Source organism: Salvelinus fontinalis, chromosome 2 (assembly GCF_029448725.1).
Source record: "Salvelinus fontinalis isolate EN_2023a chromosome 2, ASM2944872v1, whole genome shotgun sequence".
NCBI lineage: Eukaryota > Metazoa > Chordata > Actinopteri > Salmoniformes > Salmonidae > Salvelinus > Salvelinus fontinalis.
Genome location: NC_074666.1, coordinates 94,381,054 through 94,405,641, shown reverse-complemented (window position 1 = coordinate 94,405,641; position 24,588 = coordinate 94,381,054). Strand labels below are relative to the sequence as shown.

The 24,588-nt window shown below is 47.1% G+C and overlaps 1 protein-coding gene across 1 annotated transcript in view; it reads left to right on the top strand.

The window, feature by feature from the left end:
- The window catches only part of LOC129832251 (E3 ubiquitin-protein ligase SMURF1-like), a gene marked incomplete at its 5' end in the record, with an annotated part of 97,861 nt that extends 75,042 nt beyond the window's left edge, over positions 1 to 22,819 (top strand). Inside the window, 6 exon segments of the mRNA XM_055896184.1 lie at positions 1,366 to 1,480; positions 3,168 to 3,346; positions 5,568 to 5,826; positions 12,289 to 12,490; positions 13,273 to 13,357; positions 22,717 to 22,819. Of these exon segments, the coding sequence (XP_055752159.1) occupies positions 1,366 to 1,480; positions 3,168 to 3,346; positions 5,568 to 5,826; positions 12,289 to 12,490; positions 13,273 to 13,357; positions 22,717 to 22,816 (940 nt within the window).
- Positions 22,820 to 24,588: the final 1,769 nt, after the last annotated feature.

The following is a 24,588-nucleotide window of genomic DNA, read 5'->3' as shown; positions in this document are numbered from 1 at the left end:
TTATGGTTATACAGGGAGTGGCTGTACCTGCTGTGGTAACGTTGTAATAACGTTGTATTATGGTTAAACAGGGAGTGGCTGTACCTGCTGTGGTAACGTTGTATTATGGTTATACAGGGAGTGGCTGTACCTGCTGTGGTAATGTTGTATTATGGTTATATAGGGAGTGGCTGTACCTGCTGTGGTAACATTGTAATAACGTTGTATTATGGTTATACAGGGAGTGGCTGTACCTGCTGTGGTAACGTTGTATTATGGTTATACAGGGAGTGGCTGTACCTGCTGTGGTAATGTTGTAATAACGTTGTATTATGGTTATACAGGGAGTGGCTGTACCTGCTGTGGTAATGTTGTAATAACGTTGTATTATGGTTATACAGGGAGTGGCTGTACCTGCTGTGGTAATGTTGTAATAATGTTGTATTATGGTTATACAGGGAGTGGCTGTACCTGCTGTGGTAATGTTGTAATAACGTTGTATTATGGTTATACAGGGAGTGGCTGTACCTGCTGTGGTAACGTTGTATTATGGTTATACAGGGAGATGGCTGTACCTGCTGTGGTAACGTTGTATTATGGTTATACAGGGAGTGGGTGTACCTGCTGTGGTAATGTTGTAATAACGTTGTATTATGGTTATACAGGGAGTGGCTGTACCTGCTGTGGTAATGTTGTATTATGGTTATACAGGGAGTGGCTGTACCTGCTGTGGTAACGGTGGAATAACGTTGTATTATGGTTATACAGGGAGTGGCTGTACCTGCTGTGGTAACGGTGTAATAACGTTGTATTATGGTTATACAGGGAGTGGCTGTACCTGCTGTGGTAATGTTGTAATAACGTTGTATTATGGTTATACAGGGAGTGGCTGTACCTGCTGTGGTAATGTTGTATTATGGTTATACAGGGAGTGGCTGTACCTGCTGTGGTAATGTTGTAATAACGTTGTATTATGGTTATACAGGGAGTGGCTGTACCTGCTGTGGTAACGTTGTATTATGGTTATACAGGGAGTGGCTGTACCTGCTGTGGTAACATTGTATTATGGTTATACAGGGAGTGAATGTACCTGCTGTGGTAATGTTGTAATAACGTTGTATTATGGTTATACAGGGAGTGGCTGTACCTGCTGTGGTAATGTTGTAATAACGTTGTATTATGGTTATACAGGGAGTGGCTGTACCTGCTGTGGTAACATTGTAATAACGTTGTATTATGGTTATACAGGGAGTGGCTGTACCTGCTGTGGTAACGTTGTATTATGGTTATACAGGGAGTGGCTGTACCTGCTGTGGTAACGTTGTATTATGGTTATACAGGGAGTGGCTGTACCTGCTGTGGTAACGTTGTAATATGGTTATACAGGGAGTGGCTGTACCTGCTATGCCATGAGATGTTAAACCCGTACTACGGCCTGTTCCAGTACTCAACAGACAACATTTACACACTACAGATCAACCCTGACTCCTCTATCAACCCTGTGAGTACACACACACTACAGATCAACCCTGTGAGTACACACACACTACAGATCAACCCTGACTCCTCTATCAACCCTGTGAGTACACACACACTACAGATCAACCCTGACTCCTCTATCAACCCCGTGAGTACACACACTACAGATCAACCCTGTGAGTACACACACACTACAGATCAATCCTTTGAGTACACACACACTACAGTTCAACCCTGACTCCTCTATCAACCCTGTGAGTACACACACACTACAGATCAACCCTGTGAGTACACACACACTACAGATCAACCCTGTGAGTACACACACACTACAGATCAACCCTGACTCCTCTATCAACCCTGTGAGTACACACACTACAGATCAACCCTGACTCCTCTATCAACCCTGTGAGTACACACACTACAGATCAACCCTGACTCCTCTATCAACCCTGTGAGTACACACACTACAGATCAACCCTGACTCCTCTATCAACCCTGTGAGTACACACACACTACAGATCAACCCTGTGAGTACACACACACTACAGATCAACCCTGTGAGTACACACACACACTACAGATCAACCCTGTGAGTACACACACACTACAGATCAGCCCTGTGAGTACACACACTACAGATCAACCCTGTGAGTACACACACACTACAGATCAACCCTGTGAGTACACACACACTACAGATCAACCCTGTGAGTACACACACACTACAGATCAACCCTGTGAGTACACACACACTACAGATCAACCCTGTGAGTACACACACACTACAGATCAACCCTGTGAGTACACACACACTACAGATCAACCCTGTGAGTACACACACACTACAGATCAACCCTGTGAGTACACACGCACACTACAGATCAACCCTGTGAGTACACACACACACTACAGATCAACCCTGTGAGTACACACACACTACAGATCAACCCTGTGAGTACACACACACTACAGATCAACCCTGTGAGTACACACACACTACAGATCAACCCTGTGAGTACACACGCACACTACAGATCAACCCTGTGAGTACACACACACACTACAGATCAACCCTGTGAGTACACACACACTACAGATCAACCCTGTGAGTACACACACACTACAGATCAACCCTGACTCCTCTATCAACCCTGTGAGTACACACACACACTACAGATCAACCCTGTGAGTACACACACACTACAGATCAACCCTGACTCCTCTATCAACCCTGTGAGTACACACACACTACAGATCAACCCTGTGAGTACACACACACTACAGATCAGCCCTGTGAGTACACACACACTACAGATCAACCCTGACTCCTCTATCAACCCTGTGAGTACACACACACTACAGATCAACCCTGTGAGTACACACACACTACAGATCAACCCTGTGAGTACACACACACTACAGATCAACCCTGTGAGTACACACACTACAGATCAACCCTGTGAGTACACACACACACTACAGATCAACCCTGACTCCTCTATCAACCCTGTGAGTACACACACACTACAGATCAACCCTGTGAGTACACACACTACAGATCAACCCTGTGAGTACACACACACTACAGATCAACCCTGTGAGTACACACACTACAGATCAACCCTGTGAGTACACACACACTACAGATCAACCCTGACTCTATCAACCTGTGAGTACTGATGATGATGATGGTGGTGTGTGTATAGGACCACCTGTCGTATTTCCACTTTGTGGGTCGTGTGATGGGCCTGGCCGTGTTCCATAGTCACTATATCAACGGAGGCTTCACCCTGCCCTTCTACAAGCAGCTGCTGGGGAAACCTATTACGCTACAAGACCTGGAGACCACTGACCCTGAACTACACAAGAGTCTGGTCTGGATACTGTGAGTACCACACACTAGTAATTACACTAGCTTTACTGACCCTGGACTACACAAGAGTCTGGTCTGGATACTGTGAGTACCACACACTAGTAATTACACTAGCTTTACTGACCCTGGACTACACAAGAGTCTGGATACTGTGAGTACCACACACTAGTAATTACACTAGCTTTACTGACCCTGAACTACACAAGAGTCTGGTCTGGATACTGTGAGTACCACACACTAGTAATTACAATAGCTTTACTGACCCTGAACTACACAAGAGTCTGGTCTGGATACTGTGAGTACCACACACTAGTAATTACACTAGCTTTACTGACCCTGGACTACACAAGAGTCTGGTCTGGATACTGTGAGTACCACACACTAGTAATTACACTAGCTTTACTGACCCTGGACTACACAAGAGTCTGGTCTGGATACTGTGAGTACCACACACTAGTAATTACACTAGCTTTACTGACCCTGGACTACACAAGAGTCTGGATACTGTGAGTACCACACACTAGTAATTACACTAGCTTTACTGACCCTGGACTACACAAGAGTCTGGTCTGGATACTGTGAGTACCACACACTAGTAATTACACTAGCTTTACTGACCCTGGACTACACAAGAGTCTGGTCTGGATACTGTGAGTACCACACACTAGTAATTACACTAGCTTTACTGACCCTGGACTACACAAGAGTCTGGATACTGTGAGTACCACACACTAGTAATTACACTAGCTTTACTGACCCTGGACTACACAAGAGTCTGGTCTGGATACTGTGAGTACCACACACTAGTAATTACACTAGCTTTACTGACCCTGGACTACACAAGAGTCTGGTCTGGATACTGTGAGTACCACACACTAGTAATTACACTAGCTTTACTGAACTTGGACTACACAAGAGTCTGGATACTGTGAGTACCACACACTAGTAATTACAATAGCTTTACTGACCCTGAACTACACAAGAGTCTGGTCTGGATACTGTGAGTACCACACACTAGTAATTACAATAGCTTTACTGACCCTGAACTACACAAGAGTCTGGTCTGGATACTGTGAGTACCACACACTAGTAATTACACTAGCTTTACTGACCCTGGACTACACAAGAGTCTGGTCTGGATACTGTGAGTACCACACACTAGTAATTACACTAGCTTTACTGACCCTGGACTACACAAGAGTCTGGTCTGGATACTGTGAGTACCACACACTAGTAATTACACTAGCTTTACTGACCCTGGACTACACAAGAGTCTGGATACTGTGAGTACCACACACTAGTAATTACACTAGCTTTACTGACCCTGGACTACACAAGAGTCTGGATACTGTGAGTACCACACACTAGTAATTACACTAGCTTTACTGACCCTGGACTACACAAGAGTCTGGTCTGGATACTGTGAGTACCACACACTAGTAATTACACTAGCTTTACTGACCCTGGACTACACAAGAGTCTGGTCTGGATACTGTGAGTACCACACACTAGTAATTACACTAGCTTTACTGACCCTGGACTACACAAGAGTCTGGTCTGGATACTGTGAGTACCACACACTAGTAATTACACTAGCTTTACTGACCCTGGACTACACAAGAGTCTGGATACTGTGAGTACCACACACTAGTAATTACACTAGCTTTACTGACCCTGGACTACACAAGAGTCTGGTCTGGATACTGAGTACCACACACTAGTAATTACACTAGCTTTACTGACCCTGGACTACACAAGAGTCTGGATACTGTGAGTACCACACACTAGTAATTACACTAGCTTTACTGACCCTGGACTACACAAGAGTCTGGATACTGTGAGTACCACACACTAGTAATTACACTAGCTTTACTGACCCTGGACTACACAAGAGTCTGGATACTGTGAGTACCACACACTAGTAATTACACTAGCTTTACTGACCCTGGACTACACAAGAGTCTGGATACTGTGAGTACCACACACTAGTAATTACACTAGCTTTACTGACCCTGGACTACACAAGTGTCTGGATACTGTGAGTACCACACACTAGTAATTACACTAGCTTTACTGACCCTGGACTACACAAGAGTCTGGATACTGTGAGTACCACACACTAGTAATTACAGCAGTGTCTCTTCGTTTCTGGGTATTACAATGTTATCTGTGTGTGTGTGTGTCTGTGTGTCTGTGTCTGTGTGTGTGTGTGTCTGTGTGTGTGTGTGTGTAGGGAGAACGACATCTCGTCGGTTCTAGATCATACGTTCTGCGTGGAACACAGTGCCTTCGGCAAGTTCCTTCAACATGAGCTGAAACCCAACGGCCAGAACCTCCCGGTAACCGAGGACAACAAGAAGGAGTACGTGAAGCTGTACGTCACCTGGAGGTTTATGAGGGGGATCGAGGCTCAGTTCTTAGCTCTGCAGAAAGGATTCAGCCAACTGATTCCTCAGCACCTCCTCAAACCGTTTGACCACAAGGAGCTGGAGGTACCTGTCTGTCTGTCTGTCTGTCTGTCTGTCTGTCTGTCTGTCTGTCTGTCTGCTTTACCTGCCTGTTATACCTGGCTGTCTGTCTGCCTGCATGTTATACCTGTCTGTCTGCCTGTTATACCTGTCTGTCTGTCTGTTATACCTGTCTGCCTGTCTGTTATACCTGTCTGTCTGTCTGTTATACCTGTCTGCCTGTCTTTTATACCTGTCTGGCTGTCTGCCTGCCTGTTATACCTGTCTGTCTGCCTGCCTGTCTGTTATACCTGTCTGCCTGCTTTACCTGCCTGTTATACCTGTCTGCCTGTCTGTTATACCTGGCTGTCTGTCTGTTATACCTGTCTGCCTGTCTGTTATACCTGTCTGTCTGTCTGTTATACCTGTCTGCCTGTCTTTTATACCTGTCTGGCTGTCTGCCTGCCTGTTATACCTGTCTGTCTGCCTGCCTGTCTGTTATACCTGTCTGCCTGCTTTACCTGCCTGTTATACCTGTCTGCCTGTCTGTTATACCTGGCTGTCTGTCTGCCTGTCTGTTATACCTGTCTGGCTGTCTGCCTGCCTGTTATACCTGTCTGTCTGCCTGTCATGACTGTCTGTCTGCCTGCCTGTTATACCTGCCTGTTATACCTGTCTGTCTGCCTGTCTGTTATACCTGTCTGTCTGTTTGCCTGGCTGTCTGTCTGTTACAGTTGAAGTCCGAAGTTTACCTTAGCCAAATACATTTCAACTCAGTTTTTCACAATTCCTGACATTTAATCAGAGTAAAAATTCCCTGTCTTAGGTCAGTTAGGATCAGCACTTTATTTTAAGAATGTGAAATGTCAGAATAATAGTAGAGAGAATTATTTATTTCAGCTTTAATTTCTTTCATCACATTCCCAGTGGGTCAGAAGTTTGCAATCACTCAATTAGTATTTGGTAGCATTGCCTTTAAATAGTTTAACTTGGGTCAAACGTTTCGGGTAGCCTTCCACAAGCTTCCCACAATAAGTTGGGTGAATTTTGGCCCATTCCTCCTGACAGAGCTGGTGTAACTGAGTCAGGTTTGTAGGCCTCCTTGCTCGCACACGCTTTTTCAGTTCGGCCCACACATTTTCTAGGGGATTGAGGTCAGGGCTCTGTGATGGCCACTCCAATACCTTGACTTTGTTGTCCGAAAGCCATTTTGCCACAACTTTGGAAGTATGCTTGGGGTCATTGTCCATTTGGACAATACTTGCCTACTATTGTTTGTACAGATGAACGTGGTACCTTCAGGCGTTTGGAAATTGCTCCCAAGGATGAACCAGACTCTTGGCTAATTTCTTTTGATTTTCCCATGATGTCAAGCAAAGAGGCACTGAGTTGGAAGGTAGGCCTTGAAGTACATCCACAGGTACACCTCAAATTATGTCAATTAGCCTATCAGAAGATCCAAAGCTTCTAAAGCCATGACGTCATTTTCTGGAATTTTCCAAGCTGTTTAAAGGCACAGTCAACTTAGTGTATGTAAACCTCTGACCCACTGGAATTGTAATACAGTAAATTATAAGTGAAATAATTTGTCTGTAAACAATTGTTAGGAAAAATGACTTGTGTCAAGCACAAAGTAGATGTCCTAACCGACTTGCCAAAACTATAGTTTGTTAACAAGAAATTTGTGGAGTGGTTGAAAAACGAGTTTTAATGACTCCAACCTAAGTGTATGTAAACTTCCTACTTCAACTGTATACCTGTCTGTCTGTTTCTGCCTTTCTGGCTGGCTGTTATACCTGCCTCTCCTCTCTAATTGATCATCTGGGGCCTATCCAACTCTCTCTCCCTGTCTCTCTCTCTAGTTGATAACCTGTCTCCCTGTCTCTCTCTCTAGTTGATAACCTGTCTCCCTGTCTCTCTCTCTAGTGTATAATCGGAGGCCTGTCTCTCTCTCTAGTTGATAACCTGTCTCCCTGTCTCTCTCTCTAGTGTTTAATCAGAGGCCTGTCTCCCTGTCTCTCTCTCTAGTGTATAATCGGAGGCCTGTCTCCCTGTCTCTCTCTCTAGTGTATAATTTGAGGCCTGTCTCTCTCTCTAGTTGATAACCTGTCTCCCTGTCTCTCTCTCTAGTGTTTAATCAGAGGCCTGTCTCCCTGTCTCTCTCTCTAGTGTTTAATCGGAGGCCTGTCTCCCTGTCTCTCTCTAGTGTATAATCGGAGGCCTGTCTCCCTGTCTCTCTCTCTAGTGTATAATCGGAGGCCTGTCTCCCTGTCTCTCTCTCTAGTGTATAATCAGAGGCCTGTCTCCCTGTCTCTCTCTCTAGTGTATAATCGGAGGCCTGTCTCTCTCTCTAGTGTATAATCAGAGGCCTGTCTCCCTGTCTCTCTCTCTAGTGTATAATCGGAGGCCTGTCTCTCTCTCTAGTGTATAATCGGAGGCCTGTCTCCCTGTCTCTCTCAAGTGTATAATCAGAGGCCTGTCTCCCTGTCTCTCTCTCTAGTGTATAATCGGAGGCCTGTCTCTCTCTCTAGTTGATCATCGGAGGCCTGTCTCCCTGTCTCTCTCTCTAGTGTATAATCGGAGGCCTGTCTCTCTCTCTAGTGTATAATCGGAGGCCTGTCTCCCTGTCTCTCTCTCTAGTGTATAATCAGAGGCCTGTCTCCCTGTCTCTCTCTCTAGTGTATAATCAGAGGCCTGTCTCCCTGTCTCTCTCTCTAGTGTATAATCGGAGGCCTGTCTCTCTCTCTAGTGTATAATCAGAGGCCTGTCTCCCTGTCTCTCTCTCTAGTGTATAATCGGAGGCCTGTCTCTCTCTCTAGTGTATAATCGGAGGCCTGTCTCCCTGTCTCTCTCTCTAGTGTATAATCGGAGGCCTGTCTCTCTCTCTAGTGTATAATCGGAGGCCTGTCTCCCTGTCTCTCTCTCTAGTGTATAATCGGAGGCCTGTCTCCCTGTCTCTCTCTAGTGTATAATCGGAGGCCTGTCTCCCTGTCTCTCTCTCTAGTGTATAATCGGAGGCCTGTCTCCCTGTCTCTCTCTCTAGTGTATAATCGGAGGCCTGTCTCCCTGTCTCTCTCTCTAGTGTATAATCGGAGGCCTGTCTCTCTCTCTAGTGTATAATCGGAGGCCTGTCTCTCTCTCTAGTGTATAATCGGAGGCCTGTCTCCCTGTCTCTCTCTCTAGTGTATAATCGGAGGCCTGTCTCCCTGTCTCTCTCTCTAGTGTATAATCGGAGGCCTGTCTCTCTCTCTAGTGTATAATCGGAGGCCTGTCTCTCTCTCTAGTGTATAATCGGAGGCCTGTCTCCCTGTCTCTCTCTCTAGTGTATAATCGGAGGCCTGTCTCCCTGTCTCCCTCTCTAGTGTATAATCGGAGGCCTGTCTCCCTGTCTCCCTCTCTAGTGTATAATCGGAGGCCTGTCTTCCTGTCTCTCTCTCTAGTGTATAATCGGAGGCCTGTCTCCCTGTCTCTAGTGTATAATCGGAGGCCTGTCTCCCTGTCTCTCTCTCTAGTGTATAATCGGAGGCCTGTCTCTCTCTCTAGTGTATAATCGGAGGCCTGTCTCTCTCTCTAGTGTATAATCGGAGGCCTGTCTCCCTGTCTCTCTCTCTAGTGTATAATCGGAGGCCTGTCTCCCTGTCTCCCTCTCTAGTGTATAATCGGAGGCCTGTCTCCCTGTCTCTCTCTCTAGTGTATAATCGGAGGCCTGTCTCTCTCTCTAGTGTATAATCGGAGGCCTGTCTCTCTCTCTAGTGTATAATCGGAGGCCTGTCTCCCTGTCTCTCTCTAGTGTATAATCGGAGGCCTGTCTCTCTCTCTAGTGTATAATCGGAGGCCTGTCTCCCTGTCTCTCTCTCTAGTGTATAATCGGAGGCCTGTCTCTCTCTCTAGTGTATAATCGGAGGCCTGTCTCCCTGTCTCTCTCTCTAGTGTATAATCGGAGGCCTGTCTCTCTCTCTAGTGTATAATCGGAGGCCTGTCTCTCTCTCTAGTTGATAATCGGAGGCCTGTCTCTCTCTCTAGTTGATAATCGGAGGCCTGTCTCCCTGTCTCTCTCTCTAGTGTATAATCGGAGGCCTGTCTCCCTGTCTCTTTCTCTAGTGTATAATCGGAGGCCTGTCTCTCCCTCTAGTGTATAATCGGAGGCCTGTCTCCCTGTCTCTCTCTAGTGTATAATCGGAGGCCTGTCTCCCTGTCTCTCTCTCTAGTGTATAATCGGAGGCCTGTCTCCCTGTCTCTCTCTAGTGTATAATCAGAGGCCTGTCTCTCTCTCTAGTGTTTAATCAGAGGCCTGTCTCCCTGTCTCTCTCTCTAGTGTATAATCGGAGGCCTGTCTCCCTGTCTCTCTCTCTAGTGTATAATCGGAGGCCTGTCTCCCTGTCTCTCTCTCTAGTGTATAATCGGAGGCCTGTCTCCCTGTCTCTCTCTCTAGTGTATAATCGGAGGCCTGTCTCTCTCTCTAGTGTATAATCGGAGGCCTGTCTCTCTCTCTAGTGTATAATCGGAGGCCTGTCTCCCTGTCTCTCTCTAGTGTATAATCGGAGGCCTGTCTCCCTGTCTCTCTCTCTAGTGTATAATCGGAGGCCTGTCTCTCTCTCTAGTGTATAATCGGAGGCCTGTCTCCCTGTCTCTCTCTCTAGTGTATAATCGGAGGCCTGTCTCTCTCTCTAGTGTATAATCGGAGGCCTGTCTCCCTGTCTCTCTCTCTAGTGTATAATCGGAGGCCTGTCTCTCTCTCTAGTGTATAATCGGAGGCCTGTCTCTCTCTCTAGTGTATAATCGGAGGCCTGTCTCTCTCTCTAGTTGATAATCGGAGGCCTGTCTCCCTGTCTCTCTCTCTAGTGTATAATCGGAGGCCTGTCTCCCTGTCTCTTTCTCTAGTGTATAATCGGAGGCCTGTCTCTCTCTCTAGTGTATAATCGGAGGCCTGTCTCCCTGTCTCTCTCTAGTGTATAATCGGAGGCCTGTCTCCCTGTCTCTCTCTCTAGTGTATAATCGGAGGCCTGTCTCCCTGTCTCTCTCTAGTGTATAATCAGAGGCCTGTCTCTCTCTCTAGTGTTTAATCAGAGGCCTGTCTCCCTGTCTCTCTCTCTAGTGTATAATCGGAGGCCTGTCTCCCTGTCTCTCTCTCTAGTGTATAATCGGAGGCCTGTCTCCCTGTCTCTCTCTCTAGTGTATAATCGGAGGCCTGTCTCCCTGTCTCTCTCTCTAGTGTATAATCGGAGGCCTGTCTCTCTCTCTAGTGTATAATCGGAGGCCTGTCTCTCTCTCTAGTGTATAATCGGAGGCCTGTCTCCCTGTCTCTCTCTAGTGTATAATCGGAGGCCTGTCTCCCTGTCTCTCTCTCTAGTGTATAATCGGAGGCCTGTCTCTCTCTCTAGTGTATAATCGGAGGCCTGTCTCCCTGTCTCTCTCTCTAGTGTATAATCGGAGGCCTGTCTCTCTCTCTAGTGTATAATCGGAGGCCTGTCTCCCTGTCTCTCTCTCTAGTGTATAATCGGAGGCCTGTCTCTCTCTCTAGTGTATAATCGGAGGCCTGTCTCTCTCTCTAGTGTATAATCGGAGGCCTGTCTCTCTCTCTAGTTGATAATCGGAGGCCTGTCTCCCTGTCTCTCTCTCTAGTGTATAATCGGAGGCCTGTCTCCCTGTCTCTTTCTCTAGTGTATAATCGGAGGCCTGTCTCCCTGTCTCTTTCTCTAGTGTATAATCGGAGGCCTGTCTCCCTGTCTCTCTCTCTAGTTGATCATCGGAGGCCTGGAGAAGATAGACCTGTCTCCCTGTCTCTCTCTCTAGTGTATAATCGGAGGCCTGTCTCTCTCTAGTGTATAATCGGAGGCCTGTCTCTCTCTCTAGTGTATAATCGGAGGCCTGTCTCCCTGTCTCTCTCTCTAGTGTATAATCGGAGGCCTGTCTCCCTGTCTCTCTCTCTAGTGTATAATCAGAGGCCTGTCTCCCTGTCTCTCTCTAGTGTATAATCGGAGGCCTGTCTCCCTGTCTCTCTCTCTAGTGTATAATCGGAGGCCTGTCTCCCTGTCTCTCTCTAGTGTATAATCGGAGGCCTGTCTCCCTGTCTCTCTCTCTAGTGTATAATCGGAGGCCTGTCTCCCTGTCTCTTTCTCTAGTGTATAATCGGAGGCCTGTCTCTCTCTCTAGTGTATAATCGGAGGCCTGTCTCCCTGTCTCTCTCTAGTGTATAATCGGAGGCCTGTCTCCCTGTCTCTCTCTCTAGTGTATAATCGGAGGCCTGTCTCCCTGTCTCTCTCTCTAGTGTATAATCGGAGGCCTGTCTCTCTCTCTAGTGTATAATCGGAGGCCTGTCTCCCTGTCTCTCTCTCTAGTTGATCATCGGAGGCCTGTCTCCCTGTCTCTCTCTCTAGTGTATAATCGGAGGCCTGTCTCCCTGTCTCTCTCTCTAGTTGATCATCGGAGGCCTGGGGAAGATAGACCTGTCTCCCTGTCTCTCTCTAGTGTATAATCGGAGGCCTGTCTCCCTGTCTCTCTCTCTAGTTGATCATCGGAGGCCTGGGGAAGATAGACCTGGCAGATTGGAAGTCTAACACCCGTTTGAAGCACTGTGCTGTAGACAGTAATGTGGTTTGCTGGTTCTGGGAGGCGGTAGAGAGCTTCACTGAGGAGAGGAGAGGACGACTACTGCAGTTTGTTACCGGTTCTACCAGAGTTCCACTACAGGGGTTCAAGGCACTACAGGGTGGGTCACACGCACACCCCGCATCACGCACTATTAACAAAGAACAGTGATAACTAGAATGTGTTGTACATCAGTAATGTTGGTGTTCTAGAACAGTGATAACTAGAATGTGTTGTACATCAGTAATGTTGGTGTTCTAGAACAGTGATAACTAGAATGTGTTGTACATCAGTAATGGTGGTGTTCTAGAACAGTGATAACTAGAATGTGTTGTACATCAGTAATGTTGGTGTTCTAGAACAGTGATAACTAGAATGTGTGTGTGTTCTAGAACAGTGATAACTAGAATGTGTCTGTGTTCTAGACCAGTGATAACTAGAATGTGTGTGTGTTCTAGAATGTGTGTGTGTTCTAGAACAGTGATAACTAGAATGTGTGTGTGTTCTAGAACAGTGATAACTAGAATGTGTGTGTGTTCTAGAACAGTGATAACTAGAATGTGTGTGTGTTCTAGAACAGTGATAACTAGAATGTGTGTGTGTTCTAGAACAGTGATAACTAGAATGTGTATGTGTTCTAGAACAGTGATAACTAGAATGTGTGTGTGTTCTAGAACAGTGATAACTAGAATGTGTGTGTGTTCTAGAACAGTGATAACTAGAATGTGTGTGTGTTCTAGAACAGTGATAACTAGAATGTGTGTGTGTTCTAGAACAGTGATAACTAGAATGTGTGTGTGTTCTAGAACAGTGATAACTAGAATGTGTGTGTGTTCTAGAACAGTGATAACTAGAATGTGTGTGTGTTCTAGAACAGTGATAACTAGAATGTGTGTGTGTAAGGTTCTACAGGTTCAGCAGGCCCAAGGCTGTTCACCATCCATCTGATAGAAGCCAACACAGACAACCTACCCAAGGCACACACATGGTAAGAACACACACACACACACACACACACACACACACACACACACACACACACACACACACACACACTCTCAAAGAACCATGTCTTTAACACCTGGGTGTCAAACTGCCCACGGCTTCTCCTCCTCGTCTTTGCTGAAACTTTCTCACCACAGGAAGAAACCGATCCATCAAAGAGTATGACATGCAGTCCTCTGCTTTAACATGTAACTCTGTCTACAGAAAGTATTGGCACCCCCTGCTTTAACATGTAACTCTGTCTACAGAAAGTATTGGCACCCCCTGCTTTAACATGTAACTCTGTCTACAGAAAGTATTGGCACCCCCTGCTTTAACATGTAACTATGTCTACAGAAAGTATTGGCACCCCATGCTTTAACATGTAACTCTGTCTACAGAAAGTATTGGCACCCCCCTGCTTTAACATGTAACTCTGTCTTCAGGAAGTATTGGCACCCCCTGCTTTAACATGTAACTCTGTCTTCAGGAAGTATTGGCACCCCCTGCTTTAACATGTAACTCTGTCTACAGAAAGTATTGGCACCCCCTGCTTTAACATGTAACTCTGTCTACAGAAAGTATTGGCACCCCCTGCTTTAACATGTAACTCTGTCTTCAGAAAGTATTGGCACCCCCCTGCTTTAACATGTAACTCTGTCTACAGAAAGTATTGGCACCCCCCTGCTTTAACATGTAACTCTGTCTTCAGAAAGTATTGGCACCCCATGCTTTAACATGTAACTCTGTCTACAGAAAGTATTGGCACCCCCTGCTTTAACATGTAACTCTGTCTTCAGAAAGTATTGGCACCCCCTGCTTTAACATGTAACTCTGTCTACAGAAAGTATTGGCACCCCCTGCTTTAACATGTAACTCTGTCTACAGAAAGTATTGGCACCCCCCTGCTTTAACATGTAACTCTGTCTTCAGAAAGTATTGGCACCCCCTGCTTTAACATGTAACTCTGTCTACAGAAAGTATTGGCACCCCCCTGCTTTAACATGTAACTCTGTCTACAGAAAGTATTGGCACCCCCTGCTTTAACATGTAACTCTCTCTTCAGGAAGTATTGGCACCCCCTGCTTTAACATGTAACTCTGTCTACAGAAAGTATTGGCACCCCCCTGCTTTAACATGTAACTCTGTCTTCAGAAAGTATTGGCACCCCATGCTTTAACATGTAACTCTGTCTACAGAAAGTATTGGCACCCCCTGCTTTAACATGTAACTCTGTCTTCAGAAAGTATTGGCACCCCCTGCTTTAACATGCAACTCTGTCTTCAGAAAGTATTGGCACCCCATGCTTTAACATGTAACTCTGTCTTCAGAAAGTATTGGCACCCCCTGCTTTAACATGTAACTCTGTCTTCAGAAAGTATTGGCACCCCTTGACTTATTCCACATTTTGTTGTAACAGCCTGAATTGAAAATGGATTAAACTATATGTTATCATCACCCATCTACACACAGTACCCCATAATGACATCACAATACCCCATAACGACATCACAATACCCCATAATGACATCACAATACCCCATAACGACATCACAATACCCCATAATGACATCACAATACCCCATAATGACATCATAATACCCCATTTGAATTTATTGAAAATAAAATACAAAAATATCTAATTGACATAAGTATTCCCACCCCTGAGTCAATACATGTTAGAATCACCTTTTCCAGAGATTACAGCTGTGAGTCTTTCTGGGTAATTCTCTAAGAGCTTTCCACACCTGGATTGTACAACATTTGCACATATTTTTTTATTTATTTATTCTTCAAGCTCTGTCAAGTTGGTTGTTGATCGTTGCTAGACAACCATTTTCAGGTCTTGCCGTAGATTTTCAAGCCGATGTGAAAACTGTCACTAGGCCACTCAGGAACATTCAATGTCGTCTTGGTAAATAACTCCGGTGTAGATTTGGCCTCGTGTTGTACGTTATTGTCCCGCTGAAAGGTCTCCCAGTGTCTGCTGGGAAACAGACTGAACCAGGTACCCCCGGTATATAGCCAGCCTCGTGTTGTACGTTATTGTCCCGCTGAAAGGTCTCCCAGTGTCTGCTGGGAAACAGACTGAACTAGGTACCCCCGGTATATAGCCAGCCTTGTGTTGTACGTTATTGTCCCGCTGAAAGGTGAATTTGTCTCCCAGTGTCTGTTGGGAAACAGACTGAACCAGGTTTTCCTCGAGGATTTTGTCCGTGCTTCGCTCTATTCCGTTTATTTTTATCCTAAAAAACTCCCTAGTCCTTGCCGATGACAAGCATACCAATAACATGATGCAGCCACCACCATGCTTGAAAATATGAAAAGCGGTACTCAGTGATGTTGTATTGGATTTGCCCCAAAAATAACACTTTGAATTCAGGACATAAAGTTAATTTCTTTGCCACATTGTTTTGCATTTTTAATTTAGTGCCTCGACAAGAGGCTTCCTCTTCACGCTGTACCGGTAACCCCCTGTATATAACCGGTACAGGCTTCCTCTTCACGCTGTACCGGTAACCCCCTGTATATAACCGGTACAGGCTTCCTCTTCACGCTGTACCGGTAACCCCCTGTATATAACCTGTACAGGCTTCCTCTTCACGCTGTACCGGTAACCCCCTGTATATAACCGGTACAGGCTTCCTCTTCACGCTGTACCGGTAACCCCCTGTATATAACCTGTACAGGCTTCCTCTTCACGCTGTACCGGTAACCCCCTGTATATAACCTGTACAGGCTTCCTCTTCACGCTGTACCGGTAACCCCCTGTATATAACCGGTACAGGCTTCCTCTTCACGCTGTACCGGTAACCCCCTGTATATAACCTGTACAGGCTTCCTCTTCACGCTGTACCGTAACCCCCTGTATATAACCTGTACAGGCTTCCTCTTCACGCTGTACCGGTAACCCCCTGTATATAACCGGTACAGGCTTCCTCTTCACGCTGTACCGGTAACCCCCTGTATATAACCTGTACAGGCTTCCTCTTCACGCTGTACCGGTAACCCCCTGTATATAACCTGTACAGGCTTCCTCTTCACGCTGTACCGGTAACCCCCTGTATATAACCTGTACAGGCTTCCTCTTCACGCTGTACCGGTAACCCCCTGTATATAACCGGTACAGGCTTCCTCTTCACGCTGTACCGGTAACCCCCTGTATATAACCGGTACAGGCTTCCTCTTCACGCTGTACCGGTAACCCCCTGTATATAACCGGTACAGGCTTCCTCTTCACGCTGTACCGGTAACCCCCTGTATATAACCGGTACAGGCTTCCTCTTCACGCTGTACCGGTAACCCCCTGTATATAACCGGTACAGGCTTCCTCTTCACGCTGTACCGGTAACCCCCTGTATATAACCGGTACAGGCTTCCTCTTCACGCTGTACCGGTAACCCCCTGTATATAACCGGTACAGGCTTCCTCTTCACGCTGTACCGGTAACCCCCTGTATATAACCGGTACAGGCTTCCTATTCACGCTGTACCGGTAACCCCCTGTATATAACCTGTACAGGCTTCCTCTTCACGCTGTACCGGTAACCCCCTGTATATAACCTGTACAGGCTTCCTCTTCACGCTGTACCGGTAACCCCCTGTATATAACCTGTACAGGCTTCCTCTTCACGCTGTACCGGTAACCCCCTGTATATAACCGGTACAGGCTTCCTCTTCACGCTGTACCGGTAACCCCCTGTATATAACCGGTACAGGCTTCCTCTTCACGCTGTACCGGTAACCCCCTGTATATAACCTGTACAGGCTTCCTCTTCACGCTGTACCGGTAACCCCCTGTATATAACCTGTACAGGCTTCCTCTTCACGCTGTACCGGTAACCCCCTGTATATAACCTGTACAGGCTTCCTCTTCACGCTGTACCGGTAACCCCCTGTATATAACCTGTACAGGCTTCCTCTTCACGCTGTACCGGTAACCCCCTGTATATAACCGGTACAGGCTTCCTCTTCACGCTGTACCGTAACCCCCTGTATATAACCTGTACAGGCTTCCTCTTCACGCTGTACCGGTAACCCCCTGTATATAACCTGTACAGGCTTCCTCTTCACGCTGTACCGGTAACCCCCTGTATATAACCTGTACAGGCTTCCTCTTCACGCTGTACCGGTAACCCCCTGTATATAACCGGTACAGGCTTCCTCTTCACGCTGTACCGGTAACCCCCTGTATATAACCGGTACAGGCTTCCTCTTCACGCTGTACCGGTAACCCCCTGTATATAACCGGTACAGGCTTCCTCTTCACGCTGTACCGGTAACCCCCTGTATATAACCTGTACAGGCTTCCTCTTCACGCTGTACCGGTAACCCCCTGTATATAACCTGTACAGGCTTCCTCTTCACGCTGTACCGGTAACCCCCTGTATATAACCTGTACAGGCTTCCTCTTCACGCTGTACCGGTAACCCCCTGTATATAACCGGTACAGGCTTCCTCTTCACGCTGTACCGGTAACCCCCTGTATATAACCTGTACAGGCTTCCTCTTCACGCTGTACTGGTAACCCCCTGTATATAACCTGTACAGGCTTCCTCTTCACGCTGTACCGGTAACCCCCTGTATATAACCGGTACAGGCTTCCTCTTCACGCTGTACCGGTAACCCCCTGTATATAACCGGTACAGGCTTCCTCTTCACGCTGTACCGGTAACCCCCTGTATATAACCGGTACAGGCTTCCTCTTCACGCTGTATCGGTAACCCCCTGTATATAACCTGTACAGGCTTCCTCTTCACGCTGTACCGGTAACCCCCTGTATATAACCGGTACAGGCTTCCTCTTCACGCTGTACCGGTAACCCCCTGTATATAACCTGTACAGGCTTCCTCTTCACGCTGTACCGGTAACCCCCTGTATATAACCTGTACAGGCTTCCTCTTCACGCTGTACCGGTAACCCCCTGTATATAACCGGTACAGGCTTCCTCTTCACGCTGTACCGGTAACCCCCTGTATATAACCGGTACAGGCTTCCTCTTCACGCTGTACCGGTAACCCCCTGTATATAACCGGTACAGGCTTCCTCTTCACGCTGTACCGGTAACCCCCTGTATATAACCGGTACAGGCTTCCTCTTCACGCTGTACCGTAACACCCTGTATATAGCCTCCACATTGACTCTGTACCAGTACCCCCTGTATATAGCCTCCACATTGACTCTGTACCGGTACCCCCTGTATATAGCCTCCACATTGACTCTGTACCGTAACACCCTGTATATAGCCTCCACATTGACTCTGTACCGGTACCCCCTGTATATAGCCTCCACATTGACTCTGTACCGTAACACCCTGTATATAGCCTCCACATTGACTCTGTACCGGTACCCCCTGTATATAGCCTCCACATTGACTCTGTACCGGTACCCCCTGTATGTAGCCTCCACATTGACTCTGTACCGTAACACCCTGTATATAGCCTCCACATTGACTCTGTACCGTAACACCCTGTATATAGCCTCCACATTGACTCTGTACCGGTACCCCCTGTATATAGCCTCCACATTGACTCTGTACCGGTACCCCCTGTATATAGCCTCCACATTAACTCTGTACCAGAACCCCCTGTATATAGCCTCCACATTGACTCGGTACTGGTACCCCCTGTATATAGCCTCCACATTGACTCTGTACTGGTACCCCCTGTATATAGCCTCCACATTGACTCGGTACCGGTACCACCTGTATATAGCCTCCACATTGACTCTGTACCGGTAACCCCTGTATATAGCCTCCACATTGACTCTGTACCGGTACACCCTGTATATAGCCTCCACATTGACTCTGTACCGGCACCCCCTGTATATAGCCTCCACATTGACTCTGTACCAGTACCCCCTGTATATAGCCTCCTCATTGACTCTGTACCGTAACACCCTGTATATAGCCTCCACATTGACTCTGTACCGGTACCCCCTGTATATAGCCTGTACAGGCTTCCTCTTCACGCTGTACCGGTAACCCCCTGTATATAACCTGTACAGGCTTCCTCTTCACGCTGTACCGGTAACCCCCTGTATATAACCTGTACAGGCTTCCTCTTCACGCTGTACCGGTAACCCCCTGTATATAACCTGTACAGGCTTCCTCTTCACGCTGTACCGGTAACCCCCTGTATATAACCTGTACAGGCTTCCTCTTCACGCTGTACCGGTAACCCCCTGTATATAACCTGTACAGGCTTCCTCTTCACGCTGTACCGGTAACCCCCTGTATATAACCTGTACAGGCTTCCTCTTCACGCTGTACCGGTAACCCCCTGTATATAACCTGTACAGGCTTCCTCTTCACGCTGTACCGGTAACCCCCTGTATATAACCTGTACAGGCTTCCTCTTCACGCTGTACCGGTAACCCCCTGTATATAACCTGTACAGGCTTCCTCTTCACGCTGTACCGGTAACCCCCTGTATATAACCTGTACAGGCTTCCTCTTCACGCTGTACCGGTAACCCCCTGTATATAACCTGTACAGGCTTCCTCTTCACGCTGTACCGGTAACCCCCTGTATATAACCTGTACAGGCTTCCTCTTCACGCTGTACCGGTAACCCCCTGTATATAACCGGTACAGGCTTCCTCTTCACGCTGTACCGGTAACCCCCTGTATATAACCGGTACAGGCTTCCTCTTCACGCTGTACCGGTAACCCCCTGTATATAACCTGTACAGGCTTCCTCTTCACGCTGTACCGGTAACCCCCTGTATATAACCGGTACAGGCTTCCTCTTCACGCTGTACCGGTAACCCCCTGTATATAACCGGTACAGGCTTCCTCTTCACGCTGTACCGGTAACCCCCTGTATATAACCGGTACAGGCTTCCTCTTCACGCTGTACCGGTAACCCCCTGTATATAACCTGTACAGGCTTCCACTTCACGCTGTACCGGTAACCCCCTGTATATAGCCTCCACATTGACTCTGTACCGGTACCCCCTGTATATAGCCTCCACATTGACTCTGTACCGGTACCCCCTGTATATAGCCTCCACATTGACTCTGTACCGGTACCCCCTGTATATAGCCTCCACATTGACTCTGTACCGTAACACCCTGTATATAGCCTCCACATTGACTCTGTACCAGAACCCCCTGTATATAGCCTCCACATTGACTCTGTACCAGTACCCCCTGTATATAGCCTCCACATTAACTCTGTACCAGAACCCCCTGTATATAGCCTCCACATTGACTCTGTACCGGTAACCCCTGTATATAGCCTCCACATTGACTCTGTACCGGTACACCCTGTATATAGCCTCCACATTGACTCTGTACCGGTACCCCCTGTATATAGCCTCCACATTGACTCTGTACCGGTACCCCCTGTATATAGCCTCCACATTGACTCTGTACCGGCACCCCCTGTATATAGCCTCCACATTGACTCTGTACCAGTACCCCCTGTATATAGCCTCCTCATTGACTCTGTACCGTAACACCCTGTATATAGCCTCCACATTGACTCTGTACCGGTACCTCCTGTATATAGCCTCCACATTGACTCTGTACCGGTACCCCCTGTATATAGCCTCCACACTGACTCTGTACCGTAATACCCTGTATATAGCCTCCACATTGACTATGTACCGGTACCCCCTGTATATAGCCTCCACATTGACTCTGTACCGTAACACCCTGTATATAGTCTCCACATTAACTCTGTACCAGAACCCCCTGTATATAGCCTCCACATTGACTCTGTACCGGTACCCCCTGTATATAGCCTCCACATTAACTCTGTACCGGTACCCCCTGTATATAGCCTCCACACTGACTCTGTACCGGTACCCCCTCGCTATTGTTATTTTCACTGTCATTTTACTGTTTTTTATTTCTTTACATATCTATTGTTTACCTAATACCAATTGTTTTACTTAAATTACACTGTTGGTTAAGGGCTTGTATTCAGCATTTCACTGTAAGGTCTACTACACCTGTTGTATTCGGTTTTCTCCTATCACAGGCATTAAACTCTTTAACTATTTTAAAGTCACCATTGGCCTCATGGTGAAATCCATGAGCAGTTTCCTTCCTCTCCGGCAACTAAGTTAGGAAGGACACCTGTATCTTTGTAGTGACTGGGTGTATTGATACACCATCCAAAGTGTAATTAATAACTTCACCATCAGAGGTTTGATTCTGTGGTTGAAATTCACTGCTCAACGTGAGGGACCTGACAGATAATTGTATGTGTGGGGTACAGAGATGAGATAGTCATTAAACAATCATGTAAAACACTATATATACATAATTACTGCACACAGAGTGAGTCCATGCAACTTATGTGACTTGTTCAGCACATTTTTACTACGGATTTAGACCATAACAAAGGGGTTTAATAGTTATTGACTCATTTCAGCTTTTACATTTTTAATTGATTTGTACACATTTCTAAAAACATCATTCCACTTTGACATTAATCTACATTTCATCCATTTTAAATTCAGGCTGTAATGGAAAAGGTCAAGAATACTTTCTGAAGACACATCACTGTCTGGATATTAATCTGTCTCTCCCTCTCTCTCTCTCTCTCTCTCTCTCTCTCTCTTCCTCTCTCTCTTCCTCTCTCTCTTCCTCTCTCTCTGTCTCTCTCTGTCTCTCTCTCCCTCTCCCTCTCTCTTCCTCTCTCTCTCTCTTCCTCTCTCTCTTCCTCTCTCTCTGTCTCTCTCTCTGTCTCTCCCTCTCTTCTCTGTCTCGTCCTCGTCTCTGTCTCTCTCTCTCTCTCTCTCTCTGTCTCTTCTCTCTCTCTCTCTCTCTGTCTCTCTCTCTCTCTCTCTCGTCTCTCGCTCTCTCTCTCGGTCTCTCTCTCTCTCTCTCTGTCTCTCTCTCTCTCTCTCTCTCTCTCTCTCTCTCTCTCTCTCTCTCTCTCTCTCTCTCTCTCTCTCTCTCTCTCTTCCTCTCTCTCTGTCTCTCTCTGTCTCTCTCTCCCTCTCCCTCTCTCTTCCTCTCTCTCTCTCTTCCTCTCTCTCTTCCTCTCTCTCTGTCTCTCTCTCTGTCTCTCCCTCTCTCTGTCTCTCTCTCTCTGTCTCTCTCTCTCTCTCTCTCTCTCTGTCTCTCTCTCTGTCTCTCCCTCTCTCTGTCTCTCTCTCTCTGTCTCTCTCTCTCTCTCTCTCTCGGTCTCTCTCTCTCTCTCTCTGTCTCTCTCTCTCTCTCTCTCGGTCTCTCTCTCTCTCTCTCTGTCTCTCTCTCTCTCTCTCTGTCTCTCTCTCTCTCTCTCTCTCTCTCTCTCTCTCTCTCTCTCTCTCTCTCTCTCTCTCTCTCTCTCTCTCTCTCTCTGTCTCTCTCTCTCTGTCTGTCTGTCCCTCCCTCCCTCCCTCCCTCTCTCCTTCTCCTCCTTTAGTTTTAACAGAATAGATATCCCTCCCTACGAGTCGTACGAGAAACTTTATGAGAAGCTGCTGACGGCCGTGGAGGAGACGTGTGGCTTCGCTGTGGAGTGACACACAATAACCCTACAGAACTACTATTGACCAATCACAGGACAATACCACCTAACTCCTCCCATCCCCACTGATCTCCAGGGGAACTGGCATCATGGGTCACGGCCGGGTTTGTTACCATGGATCCGGGGATGTCATGGCTTCCTGTATTTTAGAGGTTTTTCAGATTTTGAAGAAACATTTTTATCCTTCAGTTTTATCGAGCTATGATGTCACTCTTCAGAACAACCAATGACTTTGATTCTGTCTCCAATCACACGCAGTCTCTGTACAGAATAAGCCAATCAGAGACGATCTGAGCTGAAATCCTCCAATCAGAAAGCAGATTGATTAATGTTCATGTTTGACCACTGGTGTGTGTGTGTGTGTGTGTGTGTGTGTGTGTGTGTGTGTGTGTGTGTGTGTGTGTGTGTGTGTGTGTGTGTGTGTGTGTGTGTGTGTGTGTGTGTGTGTGTGTGTGTGTGTGTGTGGGGCACCTGGTCCTCTGTAAAATGGTATTGAGCCTGTCTGTCTCTCTGATGATTATTTTATTTATTTACTGTGATGATGATGATGATACTGACCTGCTGCTACTCTACAGAGACGGACCCCCTAACCCCTCCTCTCATCCCTCCTTCTTTCGTCTCCCTCTCTCCTCGTCCCTCCCTCTCCTTCTCTCATCCCTCCTTCTCTTCTCCTCCCTCTCTCCTCGTCCCTCCTTCTCTCCTCTCATCCCTCCTTCTCTTCTCATCCCTCCTTCTTTCGTCTCCCTCTCTCCTCATCCCTCTCCTCTCATTCCTCCTTCTCTTCTCCTCCCTCTCTCCTCATCCCTCCTTCTCTTCTCCCTCTCCTCTCATCCCTCCTTCCCTCCTCCCTCCTTCTCTCCTCCTCCCTCTCTCCTCTCATCCCTCTCTCCCTCTCCTTCACTCACAGCCATTAACCCTCTTTCCTCTCATCCCTCCCTCTCCCCTCTCATCCCTCTCCTCTCATCCATCCCTCTCATCTCTCCTCCACTCCTATTCAGACCCCTTATTAACCCTAGGTTAACCTTCTCTCCTCTCATCCTCCCTCATCCTTGTTCGGGTTCGTCTGGGTCTGACAAACAGACTGGCTGTGAGCTCCACAATAATCTAACCTGTCTCACTCCCCAGCCTGTCTCATCCCCACAACTGTCTGAAATATGCAATAAACCCCCAAACTTCATCTCTCTCTCCATCTCTGTCCCTCCCTACCTCCATCCCTCTCTCTCCATCTGTGTCCCACCCTACCCTCCATCCCTCTCTCTCCATCTCTGTCCCTCCCTACCTCCATCCCTCTCTCTCCATCTGTGTCCCACCCTATCCGCCATCCCTCTCTCTCTCCATCTCTCTGTCCCTCCCTACCTCCAACCCTCTCTCTCTCCATCTCTGTGTCCCTCTCTACCTCCAACCCTCTCTCTCTCCATCTCTGTGTCCCTCCCTACCTCCAACCCTCTCTCTCTCCATCTCTGTGTCCCTCTCTCTCCATCCCTCTCCCTCTCGTGTCCCTCCCTACCTCCATCCATCCCTCTCTCTCTCTCGTGTCCCTCCCTACCTCCATCTCTCTCTCTCCCTCCAAACTTCACATCTCTACATCTGTGTCCATCCCTCCCACCATCCCCCTCTTTCTCCCTCTCCTGAACAGACAGACACAAGGTCGGGGAATGGTTACTATGGTTACGTTTCTGTTTATTTCTCTCCCTTGAAGGAGTGAATCCGTCGTTTAAAAAACCTCCATAGAAACAAAAAAAGAAATCCAACTAAACGTTGAAGGTC